Source organism: Hippocampus comes, unplaced genomic scaffold (genome assembly GCF_001891065.2).
Source record: "Hippocampus comes isolate QL1 unplaced genomic scaffold, H_comes_QL1_v1.1 scaffold428, whole genome shotgun sequence".
In the NCBI taxonomy this organism is placed as follows: domain Eukaryota; kingdom Metazoa; phylum Chordata; class Actinopteri; order Syngnathiformes; family Syngnathidae; genus Hippocampus; species Hippocampus comes.
In genome coordinates, this window is record NW_017806065.1 from 30751 (window position 1) to 58701 (window position 27951).

At 42.8% G+C, this 27951-nt stretch overlaps 1 protein-coding gene across 5 annotated transcripts in view; it reads right to left on the reverse strand.

Moving 5' to 3' along the window:
* Positions 1-7149: 7149 nt before the first annotated feature.
* Positions 7150-27951, reverse strand: part of tcf4 (transcription factor 4) — a 144430-nt gene continuing 123628 nt past the window's right edge. For 3 of the 5 annotated variants that reach the window (XM_019893444.1, XM_019893443.1, XM_019893446.1), the window contains 8 exons: positions 27783-27861; positions 24756-24835; positions 24278-24487; positions 17600-17732; positions 15395-15548; positions 14043-14272; positions 13369-13510; positions 7150-11919 (listed from right to left, as the gene is read on the reverse strand). In XM_019893444.1, the coding sequence (XP_019749003.1) occupies positions 11871-11919; positions 13369-13510; positions 14043-14272; positions 15395-15548; positions 17600-17732; positions 24278-24487; positions 24756-24835; positions 27783-27861 (1077 nt within the window). In that variant the 3' untranslated portion in view covers positions 7150-11870. Of the gene's footprint in view, positions 11920-13334; positions 13511-14042; positions 14273-15394; positions 15549-17599; positions 17733-24277; positions 24488-24755; positions 24836-27782; positions 27862-27951 lie in introns of all 5 variants that reach the window. The other 2 variants (XM_019893445.1, XM_019893447.1) reach the window with 1 other exon arrangement.

A 27951-nucleotide genomic window follows, 5' to 3' on the forward strand; every position in this document is an offset into this window, starting at 1 on the left:
GAGGGAGTGGAGCAAAAGCAAGAGGGGAAAGAACAACAAATAACTTCTTCAAATTGAGACTCTTATTTATCACTGCCCTTGCTTTTCTTGCCTACATAACGCTAAATTTATATGCGACTCTTGCTAATAAGGCTTTATTTGGAGAGCTTGAATTGAAATGCAGTGGCTGCGTGAGGGCCAAGAGTTGTGCTTTCTTGTTGGTCTGGTTGGTTAACTGTCTGTGCTGAAGTCAAGGGAAAGAATGCGGGCCCATTAAACACAATAAAGAGACAGTGAGAAATACTGTGAGAGCGCGAGAGAGAGAGAGCGCCTGCGTGTGCGAGAGTGAGAGAGAGAGAGAGGGAGGGTGTGCCCTCGAGTGTACGTGTGAGAGATGTGAATGAGGACTAATCCCTGCACATCAGTGGATATTTGAGTGTCCGTTAACCCTTTCTGGATTTGAGTTTTAAAAATGTTTTTCAAGTCTGATAAAGTAAGGGCCTCTCAGATCGTGTTCATGTAATCCAAACAGTACTCGGGAGGGGAAAAATAACAACAAACAGGGATGTGGGTGTCCATTTCATTCTATTAGACACTCACACACCCGCTATGACGCAGGTAGAATATTCGGCATGACGATATTTTGATGTAAGAAAGTTTTTGGTTGTAGTATGTTGCGCTGCATCATATTGTAAAGCGCTTTCAACGTCCTATTTAATTTATTCAATGACGCGATAAAACCTATTTGAGAGCCGGCTGCGTAATACGCCATGCAATCATTTGAACACCAAAACAGACAGATTAAAAAACGTTAAACAAGGTAAGCATTGTCATCTTTGTCAAAACAACATCCAGAAGTTGACCTGTCTCTTGCGTTGGATCTCAGCAGATCAATTGTTCGTCACATTTCCCATGCCGTGCACTTGGAAAAAAAAAAAAGCCGTTGACTACAACTTATCACATTTACACACGAACAGACTAGTTTTCACACAACCCGAACACATGCAGCGAAGAGCTAAACGCAGACTTTTAGATGCTAACAGCTGATACTGAGTTGACTGTCAGCATTCCCCAACTTGTCAAAAGACTTTCACTCGCACGAGTGATTGGCGTGTCTGCCAATGCGGGTGGACGCCGTTGACAATGTTTCACCGACGGAATGCCACATGGCGACTCAGGCGTCAACCGAGCAGCGCGTCAGCTGTTTTATAGTCAGTGAATGATGATTGGTTTACAGGCTTTTGTAAATTCAATCTGTGGACGCATTGAAACTATGTGCACAACTTTTTTTTTCTCTTGCAACATGTTCTGACAGCACCATGTCCCTGGCATATGTGTGAAAGAAAAAAAAAAAGAAGTCAAATTAAAAACGTCACAGTTGGCTGCATTCTTGACTTGACTTGTCTGAACTGGATTCAGAATGATTGTTTTATTATACGCGAGTGTTTGGACTGCCATCAATGGCTAAACGCTCTGGCGTGAGAAGCGAAAATGTGTCGACGTCGAATAGACACTGACACACGCTACTGGTGCTGAGGCCAGACATCGACAAGAAGCTCTCATACAGTATTTGCATCAATTTTATAATGTGGCCTTTGTCACACTCTCTTCAGTTTTTCTCAAAGCAACAAAGAACATTTATGAAAGCCGTCGTAAGCTCTCAGCACGTAATGTGTGGCTTCACGCGAGCTGAAGTTGGGGACATGAGCGACCGTCCGCCCAGCCGCAATAAAGATTCTTTCTGTGCGTCTTCCTTATCGGAGCACAGTGCAGAGTACAGTCAGACGCGCCCTTTGACTCAACATCGAGTTTTGCTTTGAAAAAAACAATAACATGCTGTATATTTAAGCCATTGAACAAATGGAAATGAGTCTTGAATTGTCCCACCCATGACAGAATGGCAGCCCATCATCGTCGACATCTTACAGGAAGTAACAATGTGCAGTAATAAGGAAAGTAGTAGTTTGCCTTCCCCTCCCTATCTGACAGTTTCACAATGATGCCACAATCGTGACCCTTAGTTACAAAACTGTCATACTATGATTTAAAGTGTTTTTGTTGGACTGTTGCAGCAAGACTTTGGGTCAGATATTAGCATGTTTGTTGGGATGTTCTCCCCAGTCACCTCGGGGAGACCTACGCCCGTGCATATAACTGCCAAGTGCCCCACGAAAGGTGCTATATAAATCAAAGTCATTATTATATTATTTTTTTTTATTATCATTATTCATAGTAGTAGTGATATTATGGAGTGGAATGACAGTGCAGGCCTGGGAGCAACATAAGAGTGAAAGAGCAGTTTGAATCACGCTGTTCATTCAGAACATAAAAGTGTTGGCAGTGTCATCCAAAAGTGGATATACCTGATGGCATTTTTTTTTTAACTACATCTTTTGTATTTGGCTCTTATTTCCCTTTGCAAGGGTATGGCGTGCCCGGGAGCACAACATTAAGACTACAAAGTGTCCACACAGCTTTAGTCTTTAAACTGTACAGCCTACGATACACCATTATGTCATTCCTCGACGGAAATCGTGCCGAAAGGTAAGAACTAAAGAAAATTCAATTCAGCTTCGCTCTTCAGCACTACAAACTACCGTTTTATCTGTTGTTTTCATAGGTTGCATCGCACGCTGAAAGCGTTTTGGTCTATCCAGAGCACGTCTCAAAAGTTTAGAGTCGCGACCGAGTCACGCCAGCAGAAGTCACGGAGCGTCGGCGAAAGGAACTTTCAGCTGCCAAGTGAAAACTGTTCGAGTTGTCAAGTCAAAGAAAGCGTCGATCATTTCTTACCTGTTGCCGATGCCTCTGCGGTGCTGGCGTGCACACTGACAGGCTGCACAAGTTGACTTGTCAAGAGTTTGCCTGGTGGGTGGGTCCCAGGCTACACCTGCAGCATTCCGAAACAGCGTGCGTAGAGAGCGCGCGTCTACCCAGGAAGTGACGTCATGACGCACGCTCACGAAGTGTTGCTCAACCAGGTACCCGAGAAGGAAGAATGGAGGGAGAGCCAAAGAGTTCTATCTATCTATCTATCTATCTATCTATCTATCTGAGGTGGCAAAAGTACTCACTCTAAATAGGGATACTTGATTATGAACAGGAGAAATGTTGATTCCATTTCTTTCCCCATAACTAAACAGATTGAAATGCACCTAAAGTCGAAAAGTAAACGTGATTTTTTTGCAGTCCTCGTTTTCCTTACTTGGCACATCAGAAAATAAACTGCACACAAAGTTTGCCTCTTGTGAAAGTCATTCTGAGAGGGTGGAGGAGTGTATGTGTGTGTGTGTGGGGGGGGGAGGGGGGGTCTGATCACTGGACACAGCTTTGCTGCAAACTGTACTCTGACTGGATAATCAGGACTGACATGACTAGTCCTGGATGAGCAAATCAAAACAACATAACCCAAATGCTGAATTACATAACTTTTTTTTTGCCCTTGTAGTTAATGTTCTCTGGTTCACATACCCCCATGTTGCTGCTGTCTCTGTTTTTTATTTTAGTGTTTGTATTTTATTTTACTACATTTTTTTTAATTTCACAAGTCACCAAGATCTCAGTCTATTAACATGATGATGACATTTTCACATTGTCTCGTCAACTGTGGAGGTTGGAAAAAAAAAAGTAACTGGCCTATTTTGAACAATGAGAGGAGTAGAACACTAAGACATGCTTTTCAAATGTAGGGGGTCTGAGTAAAAAGTCCCCTTAAAAAAATCAACACGAGTAGTCAGGAAATTTACAAATTCCCCCCCCAAATCAACTTAAGTACAGTAATGAAGTATTGATAAAGTCGAACAATTTCTCAACACTGCAATCTGTTTATCTCTCGATACAAAAAGGCGGTGTCCTGCACGGTCCAGCCACCGCCCTCACCGGTTGAGATTTGACGACTTTGAACACTATATATGTTTACATTCACACTTGGTTGAATTGCAGACAATAAGCAGTTGGTGATTCAAGTCATCAAGGTCGCAATAGAAACAGTTTCTTGTAACGACAGTTTGCGAGTGAGCTCCCGAAGATGATTGTGGGTTCAACAGCAGCTGGTTGCTATGAGGTTGGCCTGAACACAGGATTGCTTGTGTTGCTCAAAACTGGTAATCACGCCTCACATTCTTCCGTGCATGGTCTGGGAAACACACCCATTCAACAGGTTGGATACTACAGGTATCTTACTCCAGAAAACACACATGCAAGAGCTTGACTGTGAAGAAATTAAACATGCTTTTAAATTGTGTAAATTGTCTTCCGAATTGGAAGTGATGTTGGAGTCCAGTGAGGTCAAATCTACAACATTCTAGTCTTGAAATATATAATTACAAGTGCAAAATGTGGCAACAGTAAGCATAAAGGTCCTCAAGGTACAATTTTTTTACAAACTTTGTGCACTTCATAGGGCCTCCACGGCGACTGTGGGCAAGGCGAGGCAGCTTTACATATCTTAGCACATTTCGTCCAGTAGGTAACTCAAAGTGCTTCACATCATTAAAAGTACAATACTTAAAAGCATTTACAAGCAAAATAGTGATCGACACTTAAAAGCAAAGTAAAGAAATAAAAAAAGCTCAATAAAATGACCAACAGAATTTACAGTGCAAGAACATGTTTTTGGAGAACAGGTTTTGAAAAATGCTTTATATTCACCCTAAGAAAGTGAAAAGAGCACATTTTTGCCTGACTTCACTTCTGTTGGCAGCTTATTCCATTTGTGTGCAGCATAACAGCTAAATGCTGCTTCATCATGTTTGCTTTGAACTCTGGGCGCCACCAAGTGACCCGAGTCTTCAGACCCCAGAGGCCAACTGGATTTATCTTCCTTTTGCATTTTGATGTCATATTGAATGTTGAATTGACAACGGATGCCCACTGGAAAGCTAGGGTTGGTCCCGAAGACGACATTAAGGGCACGGGTACATTTGAATATTGTCATGATCTCACAGCAACGCATCTGAAGTGGAATTTGATGAGTTGCTTGAATTGTAATCTTTTCAATCTTAACGCTGAGTAAAATAATCCCTGTTATATAATTGTGAATCCTTCCATTGGTTTGAAGCAGTCGTGGCTGTGTGTGTCACCTGTTGTTCAGGGTGTGACTGGAGTGAAATTCTGAAGATGGGAGCGTCCCACGAAAAGGCAACCTTTACTCACGCTGATAACTCCCTCTGCCGCAATAACTTACATGAGATAGGCGGCTGATTCACTTCAACAGTTATGCAGAAAAACAGCTCGCTTTTGTGCAATGCTGCAAAGTGCTTAGTAAGTTTTTGCTCCTGTCGTCTTCATAACCTCTGTGACCGAGAGTTCGTCTGCTAATACTCAACAGTGTTTTTTTTTTCTCTTGAACTTGATGAGAAGCCTTTCAGAAATCATTCCAGTAACAAAACTCAAGAGTTCAGACCGAAACTGACGCCGCCGCGATGGGGATTTACTGCTTCAGATCATTTATATTTAGTCAGGTAGCTCAGATTTATCGACATTTTTTTAGGAATTACTTTGGACAAAAGCATATAATCCGATGACCAACCAAAAGCAGCAAAAATATCATCAGTCAAGAATGTCGGCGGACATCAATGCGAATATAACTAAACAATGACGACACGGTGCACCAGAGGAGAATTGGCTCAGGGTTATTTTTATCTGCAGGTGAGCTCAACCCAACACGTGTTGCAATTTCATGTTTCATTAAACACACGTAAGGCATCCGATATCAGGTTAGCGGTCGGACATTGTCACAACGTTTAGTTAAAAATGTCCTTTACTTGACAGATAACAACTACTACAATTCACCCTTTCAAGAGAGCAAGTACTGGAATGACAAACGGGATGTAATCACCACTTGGCCAGCCTTATCGCTCACAATTGATTGGCCGTTCAAATAGATTTGGAAACAGCAGAAAAACAACTATTCATATGAAAGGTGAGAAGGTCAGTAGCTGGACGGTAAGGCAAACATGACACATTCTTTCGCTGAGGTCACCGTAACTTGTAACTGGGAGTGCTTCTGCAATCTTGCCTGTCCAATCCAAACAAAAACATCAGTCGCAAAAAAAAAAAAAATGTGTTCTGTTACAGTCGACTTGCCCGTGGAAAGAAGGGAAGTTGGCACAATGGAATTGCATTCCTATGGCGGCCACCTAATCCAAATTTCTACAAAAGTTTGAACGCACTATTGAGCGTATCACTTTTGTGCGCTGACGTAGTCGTGAGGTCAGAAATCAAGCCAAGGAAGAGTGATGGTGGTGGTAAAAAGGAGGGGGTCTTAAAAAAAATCAAGCCACAATGACTGGCTCCTATCAATGTGCAGGAGGTCCAACTTTTGGCGCACCGTGATGATCCTTAACCTCCTCACTCCACCACTGCATCAGCCAGTGTCAGATAAAACGACAGTGTGACAGTAGAAGCCGCATCGATCTCTCTTCGAATGCTCCTTCTGTGTTCGTCAGCAAGAAGGCAAGATACTTGCAAGTCCTTTCAATGAGGTATGAATCCATTGGAGCCTGGTCATCGGGGAAGAGGGTTTCCCCACCATCTGTGGCCCCTTCTCAAGGTTTCTTACTTATTCCCTCCCACGTAGAGTTTTTGAGATTGCCTTGCCCAGTTGCGGGGTTAGATCAGGGAATGTCGCCAATATCTGTCAACTGTGGGCTTGGGAAGCCCTCGGAGACTCTTTTGTGATTTAGAGCGACACAAATAAACTTGACTCGACACAATCTGATCCTTTAAAAATGTACTACAGTGTGATCCAAGCCCAAACAAATCCAAACCCCATTCGTTATTGAAATATAAAATGACCGCAGTGGATTTATTATTGCTACGCTCCATTTAATTTCATCCGACTCGTGCTGTAAAGTTTTTGGATGCGTTGTAGCTGAACCCTGATGGAAAAGACAACTCTCCACCAAATACTCTTCGCTGTTACTTTTGGGTAATCCATGTTTTTTCTCACATGTCATCATTACTTTAGGAGGTTTCAGAATTTAACGTTGTTGTTGTTGGAATGTTTAGAGTAGAAAAACATTATCTATTCCCTTTCTTTTTTTTTTAGATGACCTCAGTTATATTTCATAGAAAAAATGCAAATTCAGACATGGTCCACATATCGCTGCCTGTCAGTTAAACGTTACTGTATGATAATTAATCGTGACAACAAAGGACACGAGTGGAGATTTTGGAATTCAACTCATTATTGCAGGAAAACTGGTACAGAGTAACAGATTACAAAGCTCTTGGCACAGTCACAGAAAAACAGAAATGAGATGCGTATGTACAACAGGGAGGGAGAAGAAATCAACACGTTGGCGAAGAGGGTAAGACAAAATGATGACAATGCGAAATGACATGATCATAAAAACCAATGGAAAATTGTGGAAAGGAAATGTCGCAAAAATAACATTATGAAAAAACACATTTATTTTACACTGACAGATCAAATCCTAGCGTTCAAGCTAGGTCCGATTCGAAGCAGCACGGCCTTCTGACACAAAAGTCAATTGTCATGGCAAACATTAAAATCAAACTGAAACTGCCTTGCACGCCATCTGAAATTGTTTTGGGGAAACAGCTGATACGATCATTTGCTGACAACTTCTTCATTTATATTAGAAAAGTCCAATGTTACGATTGTTATTATTAATTCTTCTTATAATTTTTTATTTATTTATTTTTTTTTACAAAACTTGATTACGAATCGTGTTCCGCGGGACTTCCATTTACACCTCGAAGAAATAAATACACAGGCGTCAGAGCAGGCCCATTGCCACAAGAGTCGTTTGAATCGACGGACTTTCTTTGGGTACATCAGGTCACTTATTTCCCGACACTTCAAGTAAATTCACGTCGGTGTCATTCAACACACAATCAAAGTTCTGCTGTGACAAATATGTTGGAGGATAATCCAATTTTATATAACAATGTTGAAATACGCACTTTTGACCCTCCCGCCCTGAAAAAAAATGCCTTGGCCTGGCTCTTACAGAAGATAATCATGTGACTTCCACTTCTGCTGGCCCGCAACTACGATGACAGCGCCGCGTACAACGGACAACGGAGAGTTGGCAACTGGCTGCTGTAAACAGACAAATACTATTTTATTAAAAACAGCTTCATCATCATTGTCACATCTCATAGGCAAGTCCTCACCCCACTGAAACCTCACAGAATTTGATTGGTAACTATTTACACTTTTATCCGGAAGGTAAAAAAAAAAAAAAAAACAACAAAAAAAAAAACAATTACAGTGGACATATTCTGAGGCATGGGGAAATCGAACAAATATACCGTTTTGATCTTGTCAGCCATCATTGTCCTAACATCCCGAACATCTCCAACATGATTTAAAAAAAAAAAGTTGGTGAATTTCTGATCTTACAATGACTTCAATATGACATTTCCTTTTTTTAAACACACATTTTCAAAATAATCCCGGGAAAGGGAAAAAAAAAAAAATCAGCGTTCTAAGAACACAAATAACAACATCTACATGTAAAAATATAACTTTTACATACACAATTTCAAAATATGGGTTCGGTTTGCTGTTTTGTTGCATACAATTTACAAAGTCTGTGTGTCACCGCCATGATGGATAGCGGTGAGTGTCGCTGTTGGACCTCCGGTGCCATTTTGTCCTGTGCACGGCGCCATATTAGTCAGAGGCAGAGGTTGTCATGGCAACATAAGAAGAAATAACAGAATCCGCTGATGAGTTGTAACACTGGGGGCCTGGCAGTTCAGTCTTTGGAAAAAAAAAAATGTATTCCTCCCCCAGCAAAATGCTTATTTGCAACAGAGGAAAAAAAAAGAACCCAAAATAAAAACAAATGAAAAATTTCACCCTCCTTATATATTGTATATATTTTTTTGTACATTTATATATAAATTGATCTATTCAAATAGATTATTTTCCAGTTTCTGTGCCCTCCCGTTGATTGAGTAGGATTTTAACTGTGCCAAAATGGACGCTTGTCAGAGAACAACACTAACGATAGTAAATTGTGTTGATTTTTATTTTTTTATTTCTATTTTCTGTAATAGACATGTAAACCAGAACATACAAATAAAAATGAACAAGAAAATTATTTTCCTTAAAAAAATAAAAGGAGGAAAAAAAAAGCGCTTTACAACATACAACCACACACGTTGTACTGGAGACTACATTGGCCCAAGGAAAAGCCCATCAAATATTGATAAAAAGCTGATCAGCTATATTACAAGAAGAGACGCGTTCACCATGAAAACGGGGCCTTGGTGCAGGATTATGGATGTCTTCCAAGGGGCTGGGAGAACCGGGGCGAGGGCTCGTTTTGCTAAAAGCGTCTGTCAGAACACGCTCTAGTTACACATAAGCATACAGTACATCAAATACACTTTATTTTTCTTTTTGTTTTTAAATCCCAAAAATACTTTTTTTATTTTTTGTTTTCTTGTTTGTTTTTTTCCAACTTTTTTTGATTTTTTTTTTAAATTCCCAGGTCTGGTATAAAAACCTGACTGCATAGAACCTAATGACCAACAACAGGTTTCCCTAAGCTTGCATCCTATGAAAGACCAGCTCCTCCTCTGGCAACTCCAATGATATGAACTCTAAAAAGGCACATTGGTAGAAGTGTGAATGTTCAAATTGCATCTCTGGGACCGCTCTGGGGCTAAGGGATTGGATGGGGGGGAGGCGGGTGGGGGCTCTAGACCACATTGTTCGGGCTCATAAGGCTTGGATCAGCACAAAGGACAGCACTGAGCTTGAGAATCAAACATATTGGTTTTCAAAGATGTCAAACTGGTGGAGGTAAAAGTGTAAGAAACAATATTCTGGTTGGCCTTGTCTGTTTTCAGAGGTTCGACATTCACTGCAAACTGATACGATCGGGCACGACTCATGACTTTTACTGTTAAAATACAGCACAATGTCTCATACTGAGACTTCAAATAACAACGCAGATGATTCGGAAAGAAAGAAAATCACAGGAGTCCGTCCGTATAAAAGGTTGGCGGAAAAGTACGGCGGGGCCCCCTGGACGTCAAACAGTTTGATGGTCTGAACTGAAAGTGAAAGGAAAAAAAAAAAAAAAACTCGGACTTTCATACCAGATGTTTGGCCAGATAGAGCAACCACGGACTGCACAAAATTGAGGATGAGATGAGATGGTTCTTTTTTGATGGGAATGCTTTACCAGCGTTGACACTCGTCGCTATGTGGAGCTGTCCTGCATGTTAGCAAAGACCAAAATAGCATCAGGAGAAAATCCAAAGGCGACGTCATGTTGCCCATGGTTCAAACATGAAGACAACCCCCGCTAATTTGAGGTATTTGGGGACATGTGAGAGGGTTTAGCTTTGGATGAGGCTTTGGTTCGATGAACCAATTCACAAAGGGTATGGCAATTTAGTCACCGACGCGTTAGCCTAAAACTGACCGATTTTTTTTTTTTTGGTCTTGCCTTGCTGCAATGTGATCCAATATTCTCTTTGGCTATTGAAACCTGATGGAAGTCGGTCCATTTCACTGCCGGGTTGACTTCCTCAGCACTCCCTTGAGCGGCGTATTTGCGGAATGTGCAGAAGGCGTCCTAAGATACACTTCCATTACACAGTTCTATTCTCTTTTTTTTCCCCCCTATCCCGTGGCCTTCTTTGATGCAAAGATATACGGTGAGGCGGGATGTTTTTGTTGAGGCTGTGATGATCAGCTTTTGCATGATCACAAGCCCTCTTGACCTAATTCAATATGTCTACATTTTGTCTGTCTGATTCGTCCTTTCTTGGTGCAATTTCCCAACTCGGAGTGATCGCAGTACCCCCAGCCCCTCGGTAGATTTGTTTATTTGCGTGTCCTGCACTTTAGCCCTCGGAATAGTAAGTATTTTTTTAAATATTTTTTTTGCATCAGCTCCCCAAAATAATCAGGCTTTCCAATTTTGCAGTCTGGTTACGATCTGCCGAGCAATGTCGCGTTTATGCCGCCTCTCGCCCAAAGTCAGCTGGAGGCGGGCTCCAGCTCACCCACAAGTACGAATAAAGATGGAGAAAAAAGGATGGATGGTTAGGAAACGGTGAAATGGTTATTCGCATGAAACATGAGTCAACATCGAGATGATACTTTTTGACCTGTGTGAGAAGGGGATTTTTTTTTTTCTGCTTTGACTAGGTATCATTTAGGTTAAAAAAAACATGTTTTTTTTTTCCCATCGCAAAAAATGCCTTTTTTTTTGTATCCATACTGAATCCGTGACCTGTCATCTGCAGGAAACTTGACGAGCGTTTGTTTTATGTCGTTTCTCCTTGTGTATCCATCTGACCGTTTCACTGTTTTGCATCCAAGAGGACGTCAGGCACAGCTTCATCCACAGTGTGGCATTAGTTTGCCGTTCAGTCAGAGACATGGTGAGGCTGCACATTGTTGCTCGAAACAAACCAAAAAAAAAAAAAAAATCTCTTCAAATATTTGATATGTTTTGTTTGCCTCCCCGATGCTCCCCACTGCATGAGTCCGTTTTTTGTGTGTTTTTTTTTTCTCTATATTTGTACATATACAGCACTACACAGATCTGATATCGAGCCCAATGTTCTTAAAACCGGGAATGGTGCTTGTTGTAAAAGTAGAAGGATTTCATAAATGATTGGTCGTAGGTTTTCTTTCCCTTTGCAGTAACTTCATGACAACATCTCCCACAAAGAGCCGACTGTTGCATGGGCCAACGGGCGTCTCCACAAAGCAGGAGTTCGTGACGGCGCGGTTTGTTTTGTTGAAAGAAGAGGGAGGCAAAGTTGAAGAGGAAGATTAGAACACGGAGGAAACCCCTAAGGCCTATCCGATTGGTCCGGAGAATCTTGATTGGTTTGGCCAAGCGACGGTGGGTTTGATTGATTGCTGGGGTGTCGTCGAAACACTGTCAGAGGAAGTGGTCACTCATCATTTTGATGAACTCTGGCACCTTGGACCTGGAGGGAGAAAGACACGTGCAGACATCATCAACAAATGGCGCTATAGCCATTTGTTTCGTGAATTGCAAAATCATCGATCAGAACAAAAATGCCAGATTTTTATGTTTATATTTATATTATCTCTCAATAAACAAAAGACCGTTTGCTATGCATCTCGATGCACATGGGTGCGACGCGATTCAAGAACAGCACATGTTCGAGCGGAACGGTTCCACAAGGTCCAATTCCGAGTGTTGCATGAACCTGTCATGCCGGTTTTTGGAATGCAGGAGGAAACCGGAGTACCCGGAGAAAACCCATGCAGGCACGGGGAGAACATGCTACGTGCTAACCAGCTCACTAGTTGACCACAGTGTCGCATGTTATATTATATACACACACACACACACACACACACACACACACACACACACACACACACACACACACACACAGCATATATATGCGACACTGTGGTGCTTGCTGTATCTTGGTCTGATATTTCTATTTGTTTGCTGATCTTCGATATCAAAGTTGGGAAAGCAATGCGCAAAAAAAGAATTTGATAAGATACTTTTACACGGCACTATACATACAATACGAACATACATGCGCACACCACACGCATAATACCATCGACACACACATACACAGGCAGGCAGACAGACAGAAAGACGAACGGACTGTACATAGTGTGCATGGGGTCCTTGGTTGACAACGGAGTTCCTGCCTTAATTTGATGTTAGATTGAATAGATATTGTGACGCATTTTTGTAGGTTTCTTCCCCTCTGCGGGTGTCCCGTCATTGGCAATAAATGACTTGATTCCTGAAAGCTAAAAATGTGACCATTGGCCATTCAAGCTGACCACCAAATTTACCTGAGTGTTTGGACTCACTCTTCTTTTGTGTGTTGCACAGCCAAGAACAGAACCGCAAATGCGTTTCTCAATAATAATAAAAAGACACAAAACGATGACGACAGAACATAAAGTCACACATCAAAATCACACTTACTGCCAATCTGTTGTTACAATGTACCCAGACCAGACGGAAAACTAAATCGTGTCCGGTTTCTTTTGTCCAGCTGTTGTATCATCAGCTCTGTACACATTTTACTTGTCAGGAACTGACTGTTTGAATTTCATGCCATTTTTTGGACTGCTTGGATTCATGGGATTGCATCATAATTTCAGAATCCAATCGAAATGACATCTTGTTGAATAACAGCATCATTCGCTCTCTTTTTTTTCTCCTGACATTTTTTTTTCCATCACAATAAGCTTTTCAAAAGCCCAAAGACAAATTCCATATGGATTTTTGTCAGATTGCAAGTTGCACGCCGAAATCATTCTGGACATTTTAACAAGTCGCAAATTTGGCTTTGAGTTGAAGGTACAACAGCAGATTAGTGAATAAGTGAAATCTTCTGACCATCAATGGGGGAGAAGATGTTGCTGCATTTTACATTTGTCCCAATGGGTTTGCGCCATCGCCCATGGCGGCGTGGTGCGCGGCGGCGAGTGAGAGGGGAGTGCCGTCCGATGCCACGGTGACTTTCTCCTCCTCGCGGCGTTTCAGGCAGGCCGCCTTCGGGTTCAAGTTTCTCTCTGGAAAATCGGAGGAGGAGACAGAAACTATCATCATGCGAAAACAATCACCTGCGCCAACAATGTTGACCTTGAAAAGCCGGGAAGAAAGAAACCTGGGCTCAACAAGGCATTGCTGCCCTCTCCTGGCACAGTGCGTGTTACCAGCCTTCAACAGATGATACTATTGATCGTTTACTGAGAGTACTTTTATTTGTGCACAGTGCCCTCTCCAAAAAAAAAAATTCAAAATGTTGTTTAGGTAGGAAAAGTATCCTGTCTGTTAAATCATTTTGTAAATGTGTTTATAAATGAGCGACACAAATAAGGTTGTGATAGAAAATAGTAGTCAAGTAAATATGTTTATGCAAATGACTGTACATGGTTCAATTCTGTGCATCCTTTATGGATAGTACACTGACCTCTGACTTGTTGCTCCAGACAACACAAATAAGGTTATTATAGAAAATTGTAGTCAAGTAAATACGTTTATGGAAATGACTATACATAGCGTGGTTCAATTCTGTGCTTCCTTTACGGATAGTACACTGACCTCTGACTTGTTGCTCCAGACTGAGGATGACCGCCACGGCCTGGTGAAGGATTAGTAACTTGGTCTGCGGCTTATCGCTTTTTAAGTGCAACTGGACCATCCGGCCGAGCTCCTTGAACGCCTCGTTGATGTCGCGTACTCGCAAGCGCTCTCGAGCATTGTTGGCCATTCTCCTTTCCCGTTCCCGCTCCATCTTCTGCTCCGGAGACAGGTCCTCATCGTCGTTGTTGCTATGGTGGCCAATGATGTGGACGAAAAGGAGAAGGCGGGCGGCGGCGGGGGACGTTACGGGTGGCGGTATGGGAGAAAGATTTGAGGATGGAAGTTCAGTTTCAAGGTCTTTTCTTATCAGCCGTCGGTGAACAGAAAAATGGATTCACATCATCAATATCATGACCGCCATCATCATGTCTAAGTCTCTGGGTTTGGGATCCAAATGGTTTTCAATTCATTTCACCTCCAGGTGGAAAACAAAAACCCTAAAACAAGTTGAACAGTTTTATTTTTTATTTTTATTTTTTTATTTCTGGAGGAGTGAAGGCTACTGAGCTGCATCCAGGGCGGGAAACGAATCGGGTGATTTTGATTGTAATTTGTTCAAATGCAGTCATTGATCATTGAAACAGGAAAATATATTACTTGTTATGTGTCCTAAATGGAAGTTTCTAGTCTTTTGTAATGTAAACTGTATTTTTTACAGTATGGCCGAATAAATTGATCCATTCATTGCACTGTAATTCTATAGACAGCGGCGCACGTCGGCTTGTGATCAAACATCTTTTGGTGCTGGTTTCCAGTCCCCTGAATGCAATGTAGCACTTCTTTGGGGAAAATTGATGGTGGGCTCTACTCTGCTGTGTGAGAAACAGTTAAAACCAGGCTCAAGACCGTGGAGAGACAAAGAGGATCAAACGGGAGCTTCTTGTCCACCAGAAACCTCTATTTTGACTCAACAGCGCTGCCGCGGTTCTCGGCCAAAAGCACTGGCTGAACTCAAATCCATTAGCAGCGGCCGCGCGTCCCAAAACAGAGCTGCCTGGTGATTTTCGAGCAAAAATGCCTCAGCATTAGCGGATGTATTTAGCTGCTTCTCGTCACACTTGGTCACTTCATCAAAGTCTAAAGGCTGGGTCCCAAAACCACTCACCATTTCAAGCCCTTCCTTGTTCAAGTGCTCTCTGAAAACCAGAGAACATTTTCCCATTCACTCTTTCTGCAAGAGCTTCGGTTATAAAGGCGACCGTCAGCTCGGCGGGGTCTCTCAGAACTGGAGATGCTTTGGGGAACCAGCCTCATGAGAGTTTTGATAGAAGCGAACATCTAAGAGGTTGGCGGGTTACCTAGATCTTGACCTATCAATTCCTTTGAGATCCTTGCTGTCCATGTCTTCCTTCTTGGGGTCCAAAGGCTTGGAGTCCTGCAGGAGGTTCTCATCGCCCTCATCCTCGGACTTGATCTCTGAGCTGATGGAAGAGGTGCTCTGGCCCTGAAGGCCTCCAGAGAGAGCTGCAAAGAGCAAAAACAAAGAGGTGCTTGAATGAACAAGCTAGCTAGCTAGCTAGCTAGCTGTCTGTCTAGCATAAAAACAATGCTAGCACCCCCAAAATATTTGAGAGCTTCATATTTTTTTTTTGAAAAACTGTTTGCTGTTTGGGGGGGATTTGGAGAGTGGTAAGTGCTCCAAGCACATATCGAATCGAATGGTAATCGCACTGAGCATATATTATAATTGATTTTCCCGGATGTTTTCACACAATGGCAGTGACAGTTTTGTACGATCCAACAAATTTGGGATTTTAAAGACGGACAGACAGAGAAGAATTCAATTTGAAATGACTATTATGACACTCATCTCAATTTTATGTCAGGATCAACAAAACAAAAGGACGGGGCGACGAAAACAGCCAAAGATCTGAGAGTAAGTGGACCGTGCGCAAGCTGTAGCGCAAATGTAAATGCCGCTCTCGCCTCCTATCCGTCTCTCTCTCTCCTCGGTAGAACAGTTAAGTCTTTATTTGACGTCTGTATGGATCGGTAACTGGGAGGCTGCCAAATTCTCTGTCAACAGAACACTCTCCTCTGTTCCCACACATACACCACCAACTGTCGGCCATTTTGAATCTCCGTCTGCCTGACTGGAGGCATTTTGTGTTCACTTTTGAGTGACAGCCTGTGTTTGGCTTCCATGTGTCCGTCAGTACAATTACTGTTACTTTGCGGACAAACAGTTGCATTTCAATGAGTTGAATGTGAAAGTGACTTTTGTCCGTCTGAAGGTCTGAATGAACCCACACATTGAGGGAGACTGGACACATTTGTGAATTTGGGGATACGTGTTCAATTCGATGAATGTTGTTTCTCCGATCTTTGAATAGGAAAATATCTCAGAGTTGTTGTATCAGTCGATAAAAGAATCCCTGTCCCGTGTTTATAATACTTTGCATTATACATGACATTTGAGTATATATACTCTATCCCCTTTATCTATTTTTCCTCTTTAGGATCACAGGTAAACTGGAGGCTATCCCAGCTGACTTTGGGCAAGAAGCGGGGTGCACGCTGGATTTTGTATTTCCTATTATATTTTGTAAAATAAACAAAATATCATAGAAATACTTACGGTTAATCACCAATTGTGAATCAATGCCTGCCAACAGATTTAATAGTTCCTTTTTTCCCCACAGCCTTGAACACTTCCATTACACTCTGTGTGTGTGTGTGTGTGTGTGTGTGTGTGTGTGTGTGTGTGTGTGTGTGTGTGTGTGTGTGTGTTAGAATGAGGAGCAATGGCTCTTTTTTTTCTGCTTGAGTGTGTGTTTCCCTCTCTCTCACCTCATTACACACTTGGCTGTAGTTTCTGCTTGCTGAACTTTGCTGCCAGCAAACTCATTTGCAGCCTTTAAAAAGAGCTCAGGGCTAATTTGTTTCACATTGCGCTCATATACACTTCCCTCCTCCATATTCATAGTGTATATTTATTTAGTGTTTTAGTGCTCAGTAAATGTGGGGTTCGCCAGCTGAGCCTTGACTTTAGCGCGTGTGTCTACTTTTGCCTGAAACGACCTCCTCTTAAAAAAGTCGGTTTTGATGTTTCTTCATGATTTATGGACAAATTACTCACCTCCCCGACAAAAATGTAATATGAATACAATTACATTTTTTTTGTAATTTGAAGTTGAGAGGGATACTGCTAGCATGCTGTGCAACAAAAACAAATTTGCTTGACGTGTAACCGCCACCCAAATAACACAACTGTATTTATTCTTTTTTGTTGTTGTTGTGTGTGTTTTTTTTTAATATACGTTCCCTATTTTGTTTTCCCTTACATGTCAGTGAGCCTTTTAAAAACTTTTACCAATTATTCACGGGCCATTGTTTTCATTATTCATTCATTTTCCGAACCGCTTGATGCTCACTAGGGTCGCGGGATGTTTTCATTATTAAAAGGCAAAACACACACACAAAAAAAAAAAAATGTTACCCTTTAGGTACAGCAACACAAAAAGTTGGATGATGATTTGGATCAATGAGTCTTCCCTTATGATGAAGGGACTTACCGCGGTAAGGATCGGGTTGGCTGAGGTCTGGCGAGGTGGCCGACTGAGCCGGCAGCTGAGGCACCTGACCCGCCGCCATCGAGTGGCCACCACGTAAAGGACCCATACTGCCGTCTTCTCTGTGAGAGCTCACCTTGGGGGACAGACAAAAGGAACAAAATGACTGAACCAGGGTACTGTAAATTTTAACTAATTGGTAAATATTAATATATTAATCACCACTTAAAAGTTACAAGCAGGAGATATTGCTGTGCGTTTGGGAATTGGGTCTTAAAATGTAATGTCAAGTAAAACTGAAAAATAATAAATTAAAATCTGTTTCCCACTGAAGCTATGGTAATTGTGCTGTAGCATGGATACATTATTCTCATTTTTGTCTTTGCGTCATTTTCTCACATTAATTGAGGTGTACGTATGTTTTTTTTTTCTTATATTATTATTTATTGAATACTTCGTTCAAGCTCGTGAGCGTTAAAAACCTGCTTCCGGTCTTTTACTCCCAATTGTTGTAGTTCTGCCTTTGGCCTGCTGGGGGCATTATCTACCTTTCTAAGAGGCCAAACTTCGAAGGCATCCTGTGTGTGACTGTCCCATTGAATCTGCCTGTTAGAACATGTATGTTTGCAACTTGTGTGTGGGCTCTTTTTGTTCATTGGTGTTTGCCGGGCCATACAGTGAGTGGGGTGCATTTGTGTGTGTGTGTGTGCGCGTGTGCGTGTGTGTGTGTGTGAGAGAGAGAGAGAGCTTGGCTGCATCCTATCCATCTGTCGGACACGCACGCACACGACAACACAACAACTGACAATTATCTCAATGCCCATATGTTTGATTGTGGGATTTCTAATTCCCAGGGCACCAAGCAGCTTCCAGCGGAGACTCACTGTTTTGGCACGAGATGGGATGATCTCTTTAAGTGTGTGTGTGTGTGTGTGTGTGTGTGTGTGTGTGTGATGGGGGGGGTGTGCACGTTTGTCTAACGATGCCGGCTTCCTTGTGGGCATCCTTAAAAAAGGTCTTACACCCTATACAGTTAAAAATCTTTGTTGTACTTTGAGCAGGCCATAAAAAATGAAAATAATATAAATAAAAGTATTCGAAAATATATGTATAGCTTTTTTTTTTTTTTGGGACGAGAAGCTAACTATTGTACAGATGATGATGCGTAGTTTTTATTCAGATGTGATGTCTCTGATTTGTGATTTGTTTCCACTCTGGGGAGAAAAAAATCTTTATCGACTCTTGTCTCGAGCTGAATGGGTTCCGCTTTTCGGTGTTCGGTGCACATAATGGACTAACAATTGAACTAACTGAAGCCAGAGGGCTAAAGTGAAAACGTCATGGAGAAATCAATGTATTCAAGTAAGGCACGCTAAGCCAGTGGCAATGCAAGATGGCCGCCGATGGCTTCGCTTCACTTTATGCTGTGTAGGCGGCATTTTTAGTCCAATACAAGTCGGTGGTTCAATGGCATGTCCATTTCCGGTCGAGAGATAAATGCATCATGACAACAATGGCAAAATTACTGAAAGTTAACGTGAGAATGGTGCCCGAAGAAATGGATCTGCGGCGCAAATCCTCAGAGTAGTGTTTCGTGTTTTACATCATCGTTCCTCTGCGAGTTTGCTCGCGTTGGTTGCTAGCTTACGCTAATACTGCTTGGCTGACTTGCTCAAATTCTCCCAAACATATCCATTTGCCGTGACTAATTCAGTGGCCGGCAGTTGAAGCCGAAGGGATTGTTGCAGATGTTATCCCAAGGACGCAGTTGGCTCATCGGGCAAACCAGCCACCGAGCGTAAAGAATGGAGTGGTGAAGGAGAAAGTCAGACCATATAGGGGGACATTTTAGAATAATTCCAACAAAAATATTCTTGCTATTTTCACCACTGGGGCTACAAACAGCGCAGTCGCAACAGAAGCTTTGCAAATGTGGAGAACTTAAAAGACAATCTGCCAATCAGATTGAATTGCACAAATATTAAAATACATATAAACTTTGAAAGCGTTGTCGCATTTGGAAGCATCGCTTGCATCGTCACGCCCGAGTGTGAATAAAAGTGTGGTGAAAAACAAAATCCTTTGTCTGTTTATGAATCACACTGGCGAGCAACAAGGTCTTGCCAACCGCATGCCAACGTCCCCTCTCATTGCAGGCACAATTTTTTCGTCACACAAAATGTCGGCCACGCGTCGCACGACGGAGTGTCATTCGGTGCTCGCGTATCGTGTCTCCCATCTGTCCGTCCAAACATCCGTGCGTTGCCTTACGTCGGATTTTGCCACTCATCCTTCTTCCCCCAATCTCCGTCTTTCATCATCGCCTGGATTCCCAAACGTACAATGGCAGCGGAGAGGAGAAAGAGAGGCCGGCGTACATTTTTAATGGAGGGCTTTTATATTTTAACGAGCCTTCCTTCTCTCTTCCTTAATTTGGTTCAACGGGGACGGCAAGACGAGGAGACAGACGGCAGCGAGAAATATAAATAAATAAGACAAACTGCTAAATCTGCCGTTGCCATGAATTGGAGCCACGCCCTCACACCCCATCATTCATCAGGTTCCAGCGAGACCTCCGATTAGACAAACCATAAATCCGATCGCGCACTACAATAGACCGGAGGTATCATTTGGACTTTTTTTTGTCTCACTGTTGGCAACCAATAGTAGGTCAGTTTGTCAGCTTTTATGACATTGCACAATCCGTTAAATCCGAACCAAGAGGGAACCTTCTCAAGTCTGATGTGTTCATGTATTAAGACTTTAACAGTCACTCCCCGCTTTGAACTTTTATGTTTATGAGGCATAGGAAAAGTAATCAATTAGTCACTAAGAATTTGGTGGACTGCGTGGAAGTGCTTGTTGATTAATCGCATCTCGACACCGTGACTGAGGCCAAATGAAGCGCTGGAAACAGCTGAGGTGCCGTTCGTTGATTCAGGCTTCACCCGTTTGCAGCCTAACAAGGTCAGTTAGCTCACTCTCATCATTCTTTTTCTTGATTCATATTTTTTAACAGAACTCCAAGATTTCCTTTCACCCATCAAAGAAATTTAGTCCAATGCCCATCGCTTGGTTTTTTTTTTTTTTTTTTTGCTGAAATAAAGTCACATTTTAGTTATACAGGAAAACCTTGATGTCAAGTAAGTCAAGGAAGATTTAAAAAAACATGTAATTGCCACTATTAGAAAAACCAAGAGAGTGAACTTCCAAACGCACACATGGGAGAGGCTAAGCGGTAGCGGCTGTGATCAATGCCACATTGCTAATTGGATACATAGATCCACTTACATTTTTTTCGACCTGTAGCCATAAGTACTTGAGAACAGTATATCTACTGTGCAACACTGCAAACTGAAGGAAAGCACCTGCTATTGCACGAATGCGCACACACACACACACACACGCACACACATACATACACACACACAAACACACACACACACACACACACACACACACGATCAGGAAAAATGAGCAAGGAAATTTTCCAGGGTTATGGCATGCACACAACGAAGCGTATTTTTCAATTTTTCTGCGGCTTTGAGAAGCTCAGTTCGATAATTCGAATGTTAGAAGATCAAAAAGCTTCAAACATAACAAAGAGCGCGGATGTCTGTCCTCCATTTACTGTAGTTCAGGTAGAAGCCTTTGTTTTTTTTAATTAAAAACATATTCCAAAGGAAATAAAAGCAAATTAAGAATAATAATTAAAAAAAAAAAAAAAAGATCCTCCCATGGTTTTGTTGTTGTTGTTGTTGTGCACAGACTGTTCATTTTTGTTGGAATGAACGTCAGTGAAATGGCGAGCGACTATCGTGGCTATACTTGAACGACTGTTTTTGAGCACGCGGTCCTACAAGACCTGACAACCTGTACACATCGTGCCCATTTATGGATATCGGCTCGGCACGCAGCTCGGTTCATTCTGATCATCTCACACGTGCTTTCATTCAGGAGGGCAATGAGATAAGAGCACATGTGGAAGCAATCGCGCAGTTTCACAACGTGTCAAGAGTCCAACGCATTCTTGAGGACCTCGAAGGCCGCATTTAAAGCAATGAAGGAAGAACACTGGTGATTCTCCACATGTCGGTGTCATTTGGACATGGGGCGGAAAAAAAAAAAATACTGTCTTTATTAACATTGCATTTTGCATTCAGTACTTTTCGACTGCTGGTTTAAAATTGTTCGAGTCCATTACAGCATTTTTAAATGGATAACGGTATGCAGAAGCGATGAGAAACGGGATACACAGTAGTTCTGCATTCTACTGGACATGTCAAATGCAGTATTGTGTGTATGTATGTATGTAAGTTGAGGAAATGGCCAAGTATTAGTCTCTCTCTCTCTCTCTCTCTCTCTCTCTCTCTCTCCCACATCCGTCTGCCACCTGTTTTCCCAGAGTTATGACCTCAGTCTGCAGGCGTCTCTCCCAAACAAAGCCAAACTACATACAGCTGTGTGTGTGTGTGTGTGTGTGTGTGTGTGTGTGTGTGTGTGTGTGTGTATGCACGATCGTGCATGTGCACGAGTGTGCGTGCATGAGTGTACGCATGGGTGCATGTGAATGAGACAGCGAGAGAATTAAATCAAGTGGTGCCTTGAGATATGAGTTTAATTCATTCCGTGACAATGCTCGGAATGCAAACCTCTCATATCTCATCTCATCTGTCCCCCAATGAAATGAACGGATATGCAAAATGACGACAAACTTTGTTGTAAGGCTTATTTTAACAAGGAAAAATAGCACTCAATTATAGGATTCTGTATAACATGGGATAAAACTATCGGGTAATTACATAACATAACATTTTACAGTTGTTTTCACACTGCATCAATTGATTCATGCTGTTGTGGCCGCATTGGCCAACTGGGGCAGTATAAAACAAAAGGATATATTGTTCATCGATGCATCTCAACTCCTCAGCTCGGCAGTTCAGCACTAATATTCGTTTTTCTTGACAGATGATTAAGAATATATGACCATTGGTACATATTGTCTGTCTCAATGTGCTGCTGCACCGTTTATGTTGAATCAACTGCTTAAACGGCTCCGTAACAGACGTCTAATGTAGCTTACTTCGACCATATTTATTGGGCTGAGCTTTTGCTTTCATTTCAATGACCGATGTACAGTGCAGTAGAGGTACAGGGTTCGATTCTGGCTCCGGCCTCTCTGTCTGGCGTTTTGCATGTGCCTACGTGGGTTTTCTCCGGGTACTCCGGTTTTCTCCCACATTCCAAAAACATGCGTGGAAGGTTAACGGAGCACTCGAAATTGTCCCGAGGTGTGATTGCGAGTTAGCTTTGCTTGTTTTTCTTTCCATTGGAACACTGCTTAATGTGACTCACTTCCTGCGATTATGTTTTTAATGAAGCAGGCAAAAAGCAGTCAGGCAAATCACGGGCCACATCCTGCCCCGACTTCAACAATGCAACTCACCGAGCACTGACATAACGTGCAATGACGCGTTGTGCGAAACCACACCCACTGTCGGCAGATTATCACGCGCAGACATCTGTGATGAGGAAAGCAGGTGTTTGGGTTGAGTCTCAAGCCGCAGCTTTGTGCTTCCTCATCATTTTCAACCTGAACGCGTCTCTTTAACATTACGTGTACAACAGAAGCAATATGCTTACTCGTTGGAATAAAGACAGAGGTGACAAGAAAATGTGTTTGTCTGAGACAAAGACGCAGGTACTGGGACCCGGGTGACACGCGCGCAGAGGCGCACAGGCACACGCCTCTACAGCAGGTGTTCTCCATTCAGAGAAAACACTTCCAAGTAAATGCTACCAGCTCGACCGGTGGGAGTGTGACACAGCTCCTGAACTGCTCCGGTGAGGACAGCGCAAAGGTATCACAATATAGCATCCGTCGCTCGGCCAAAGCTCAAAACAAATTCTTCGGTGGTATAAGTCAGCATTTCTTCTGCTCATCACTCCACCAGGTTTTGTGGAAATGGGTTGTAGGAAAACACACCTCACCGGAAAGCAGACCTCCTTGGCAAAGGTCAAACACTCCCATTTACCTTCATCCCATCAGAACAAGCCAAATCAACGGTGGCGAGTTTGAACCAACTCAGACGGACGCAGACTTTTAAGTTTCTAGGGGGGGAGACTATCGGAGTAGCACCGTGATATTTAGAATTTGTTTTATCTTTTCAGACTTGGACATTTTATTTTATCACAGTGACGTCGACTCGCACATTTTGACTCAATTTTGGCTACAATAGTATAATTACAAAAAAAGAGAGAACCAAACAATCCTAATGCCGTAACGGGCCCATTGCAGCCCTGAAAGTTGCTCTTTGGAAACCTGCCGGGTGACGCCACATTCTATGCAGAGACATTTTAAGGAGAAAACATGTCATGTGTGCTCGCAACATGTGTGTGTGTGTGTGTGTGTGTGTGTGTGTGTGTGTGTGTGTGTACGCCAATGTGCAGAGACAAAAACAAACAACCCGGGCCTGAATGAACGTGTTCAGGCATCGGAAAGTGTGGATGCCTTTCGAAATGTTCCTCTCTCACAAACACGCCCACGTCTCCTGATGTCACGCAGCTGTTTGCTGTTCCAAGTAGACAAAACTCACCCGCGGGTTCGTACTCAAAGAGTGCACCGCGAGCCATCTTTGCACATGAGCAAGGAAAAAAAAAAAACAGATCATCGGGTCCTACCATGAGTGAGTGTCTGTTGCCGGACAGCAGTCCCGTCCCGTAGCCGCTTCCCAGAGAGCCCATGGCGCCGTTATGCGTGTGCGCGGCCCCAATCAGGCCGTGCATGTCACCGTGCCCGCCGCTCATGGCCGTTGATGGGCCGACAGCATGGCTTCGCAGTACGTGAATGGCGTCGTCCAGGCGCTCCAAACGGTCCTCGATGCGACTTTGCTGCAGGTTGAAAACAAAAGAAGGGCTGAGACACCTCACCGAGCTCACCCAACAGAATGCCGTTCACCGTGTGCCACTTTCTCAACAAATTCCAAGTGGAACAAGGCTCGTGTTGGCTTTTGAAGGCTACTCTCGGAATTAAGACGGGTGGAAAACGTCGCACTTGTTGGGACAAAATTGCGACAATACAATGGAGTGTGAAGTCAAACTCTTTAAGAAACACCTCATGTCTATTTTCGACACACTGTGGAGGTGTTGGTCCGCCTACCAGCGAGTGCAGTGGAGCCTCATAGTTTGGCGACGATGCTCCCTGCCCGCCGTTCCTGGACCAGACAGCTGAACTGGCGGCTGGGGGAGAGAAAGAGCGAGAGAAAGAGAGAGAGAACCAGGATTGATCAGAAGAGGAGGCCATTACAGCATCAAATGGAAGGATGGTGGTGATTCATGTCAATTTCACGTATTGCCTAAATGTCAACGCAAATGGGAATAGAAAAAAAAAACGGGGCCTTTTCTTACCACCTAAAGCAAAATATTTGTTTATTTATTTAATTTTTAAAGCAGACAGCGGAATGGCGTGAAGTTCCCCAAGCTTGCAAGTCTAGCACGTCTTCTGCACATGACTGTTGACACGTTCGTGTTTCTCAATGAGAATCATTGGCAGCGATTTGATTACGGTGTTGTCTTGACACGGGGGCAGTTCCTTTTTGTTTTGACTGCGGTTGCTGACAGCGTAGCGTTCCTCGAATCAAGATTTCAGTTTGGAACAGCGTTTTGGGCAATCGGTGTCCGGCTCATCACGAGTAAACAAACAGTTTTCCTGATCTCGTGTTTTTGGCCATTATTTGGACACATTTTAGCGAGACGCTGTTCTGTATCATTATGTATTATGTATCGTTGACCGCTGATGATTCATTTTGTTATAATAAGATCACAAATTGGCGTTTCTTCAAATGCCCATCCCCAATTATCGATGATGGATGGCATGCAAAAGAAGAAAGGTTTGGTGTTATACAAAAGATCTTGACGCGCAAGAGGTCTCTAATCATGTCCACTTGTGATGTTTTGGACATGAAAGACGCAGTGACACAAAAAACAAAAACAAAAGACAAAAACAAACCAAGTCATCATATTGCCTAAGAGACGTGCAAATATCAGATGTGCGTCTTTGAAAAGAGTCGAAGTGTCTGTCTGATGAGCGTACGCCCTCAGCGAGACAAACATGCTTTGTGGAATCTTTTTTGTTGTTGTTGTTTTTCACTTTGAAAAGGTGATATCCAAATTCGACGGGTCTCATTAGCTGGTAGAGTGAGATGAGAGACACTTGTTGAATTTCCATTAAGATAAGACTTTTGAGAGTTGGCCGGCTTCAACGGCATCGGGCGCGAGAGTATTATTCTTTGGTTCAAGTAGCTTGCAAATTAATTCGAAGGGGGGAAATCCAATTAAATTGCTGAAGAACATTTGAATTGATAAGGACAATTGGAAGTCTTCAGCTTTTGCAATGTGGGAGGAAATTGCAGTACCTGGAGAAAAGCCACACAAACACGGGAGAGGACATGCAAACACAAAAGACGGAGCCCGGATTGGAACCCGCAACCACTGCATATATGTACCCTGCAATTGGTCGGCGACCGGTCCAAGGTGTGCTCCAGCTTGGCTACACTGACAAAAAAATGTCTTGAATTTACTCCATGTTATTTTATCAAGTGGCTGAAACCAGAATAATCATCTGGATTTTCATATATATTTTTCAGATGTACTGTCTACTTTAAAAAAAAAAAAAAAAAAGATTGGATCCAGAAGATTTTTTTTCCCATGCGACCACTTGACGAAATAAAATTGATTCCATTCGACACACCAATTTTTTTTCCCTGCGTAATGAGGTCAAGTGCTCCAGAAAACGGATGGATGGGTATGTGTACCAGACAGCCTGCAAATTCTTTTTTTAGATTTTGCACATCCAAATAAACGTCAGTTTTGAGCATACAATGAAACTCAGAAGGGGTCTCAGTTTCTCATCTGCAAGGACCGCAGTCGTTGGAGTCCTATTGCAGACAAAAAAATAAAATAAAAATGGCCACCCCGGCAAATGTGACTCCAGCTTTGTGTCGCCAACTTACAGACGCACGATAAATCAGCATTAAGGACAAACGGATGCGACGTAGGTGCCACACGGAGGAGATGCTACGTAACCACCAACGTAGCCAAACACGTTTGCTGTTAAAACACCGCACGACAGAAAAAGTGTATCAATAATTCACGGGGGAAGGAATACTTGGGTTTGAAGTTGACTTCAGTGGAAGTCGACATTCAATCTCCTCCGTTTTCCCTTTTTTCGTTTCTCGCACGGCATTGGAATGGCTTCGTCATTCCGCTTCCTGTCTTATCTCCCCTTTGCTTGCTCACTGCCCCGAGCTTCGGTCTCGGCTTTATATCGCTGAATTGATCTCATTAGCCCAGGTATGCCTTCCGGTGTGTTCCCCTTTTGCCTTGATTCACAATCCATGCTCATTTCCACATGCTAATTAATATACAATCACCTGCGTACATTCATGTGCAAATACAAATATAGCTATTATGTGGCAGGGCAAATTGCTTTCAGTCCAAACGCTGTCAAACACCCTTGCAGCATTATTAGCCTCGGATATCAATTTGCATGTAGTTTGCGCTAATAGGTTTCAATTCTCATTTGTAAAAAGTAGAGTGACTTTGACACAATCATAAACACCAATTATGGTTATGCAAGCAGGAGCCCAACCGGCTAGAATAGCGGAGAGCGGGAGAGAGGGGGACTGAGTGGGGAGGGTGGGGGGTTGTGGGTACGGCTCACGCTCACAGAGCCTGTAGGTTTTGTGAACAATTTGTCGAAGTGGTGCGCGTAATTAAAGCTATCTGTCACAAGGCTCGGAGGAGGAATAGAAAACGATGTGTCACTGCGACAATTAGAGACAAATTCAACACAACTATTATTCGGAGTCATTTTTCATTTTAAGGAGCAGGAGGAAAGGGTTGGAGGTGGGGCGGGGGGAGAGAAAAAAAAAACACAAACAGGTCAGCTCGTTGTATCGTGATAGTTTTATTTGATGCCGATCTCGTTTGTGTCGGATGGAACATAATTCGGCCGGTTTTCGATTCAAATCACAGTCGAGTTCCGATGATGATGATCATATGGAAAAAAAAATAATAATAATAATCTATGTATCAAGACTGAAAACGCCGTTTCTCCCTTCTCTGGTTGTTTGTGTTGCGATGTCGTTGGTGTGTATTGGAAGGATGTCGGACTTCATGTGTCTACCTGTGAGGGTGGGCGGGGAGCCCACCGGAGTTGAGGGATTGGAGGAATAGCTGTTGTTTGTGTGGTCTGGCGAGTAGATCTGAAGGAACAAAACAACCACAACAACAAAACACAACCAAATGAGTTAAGGGCTCGCGAAACCTGTAAAGAATAATTCATTGCGACACCC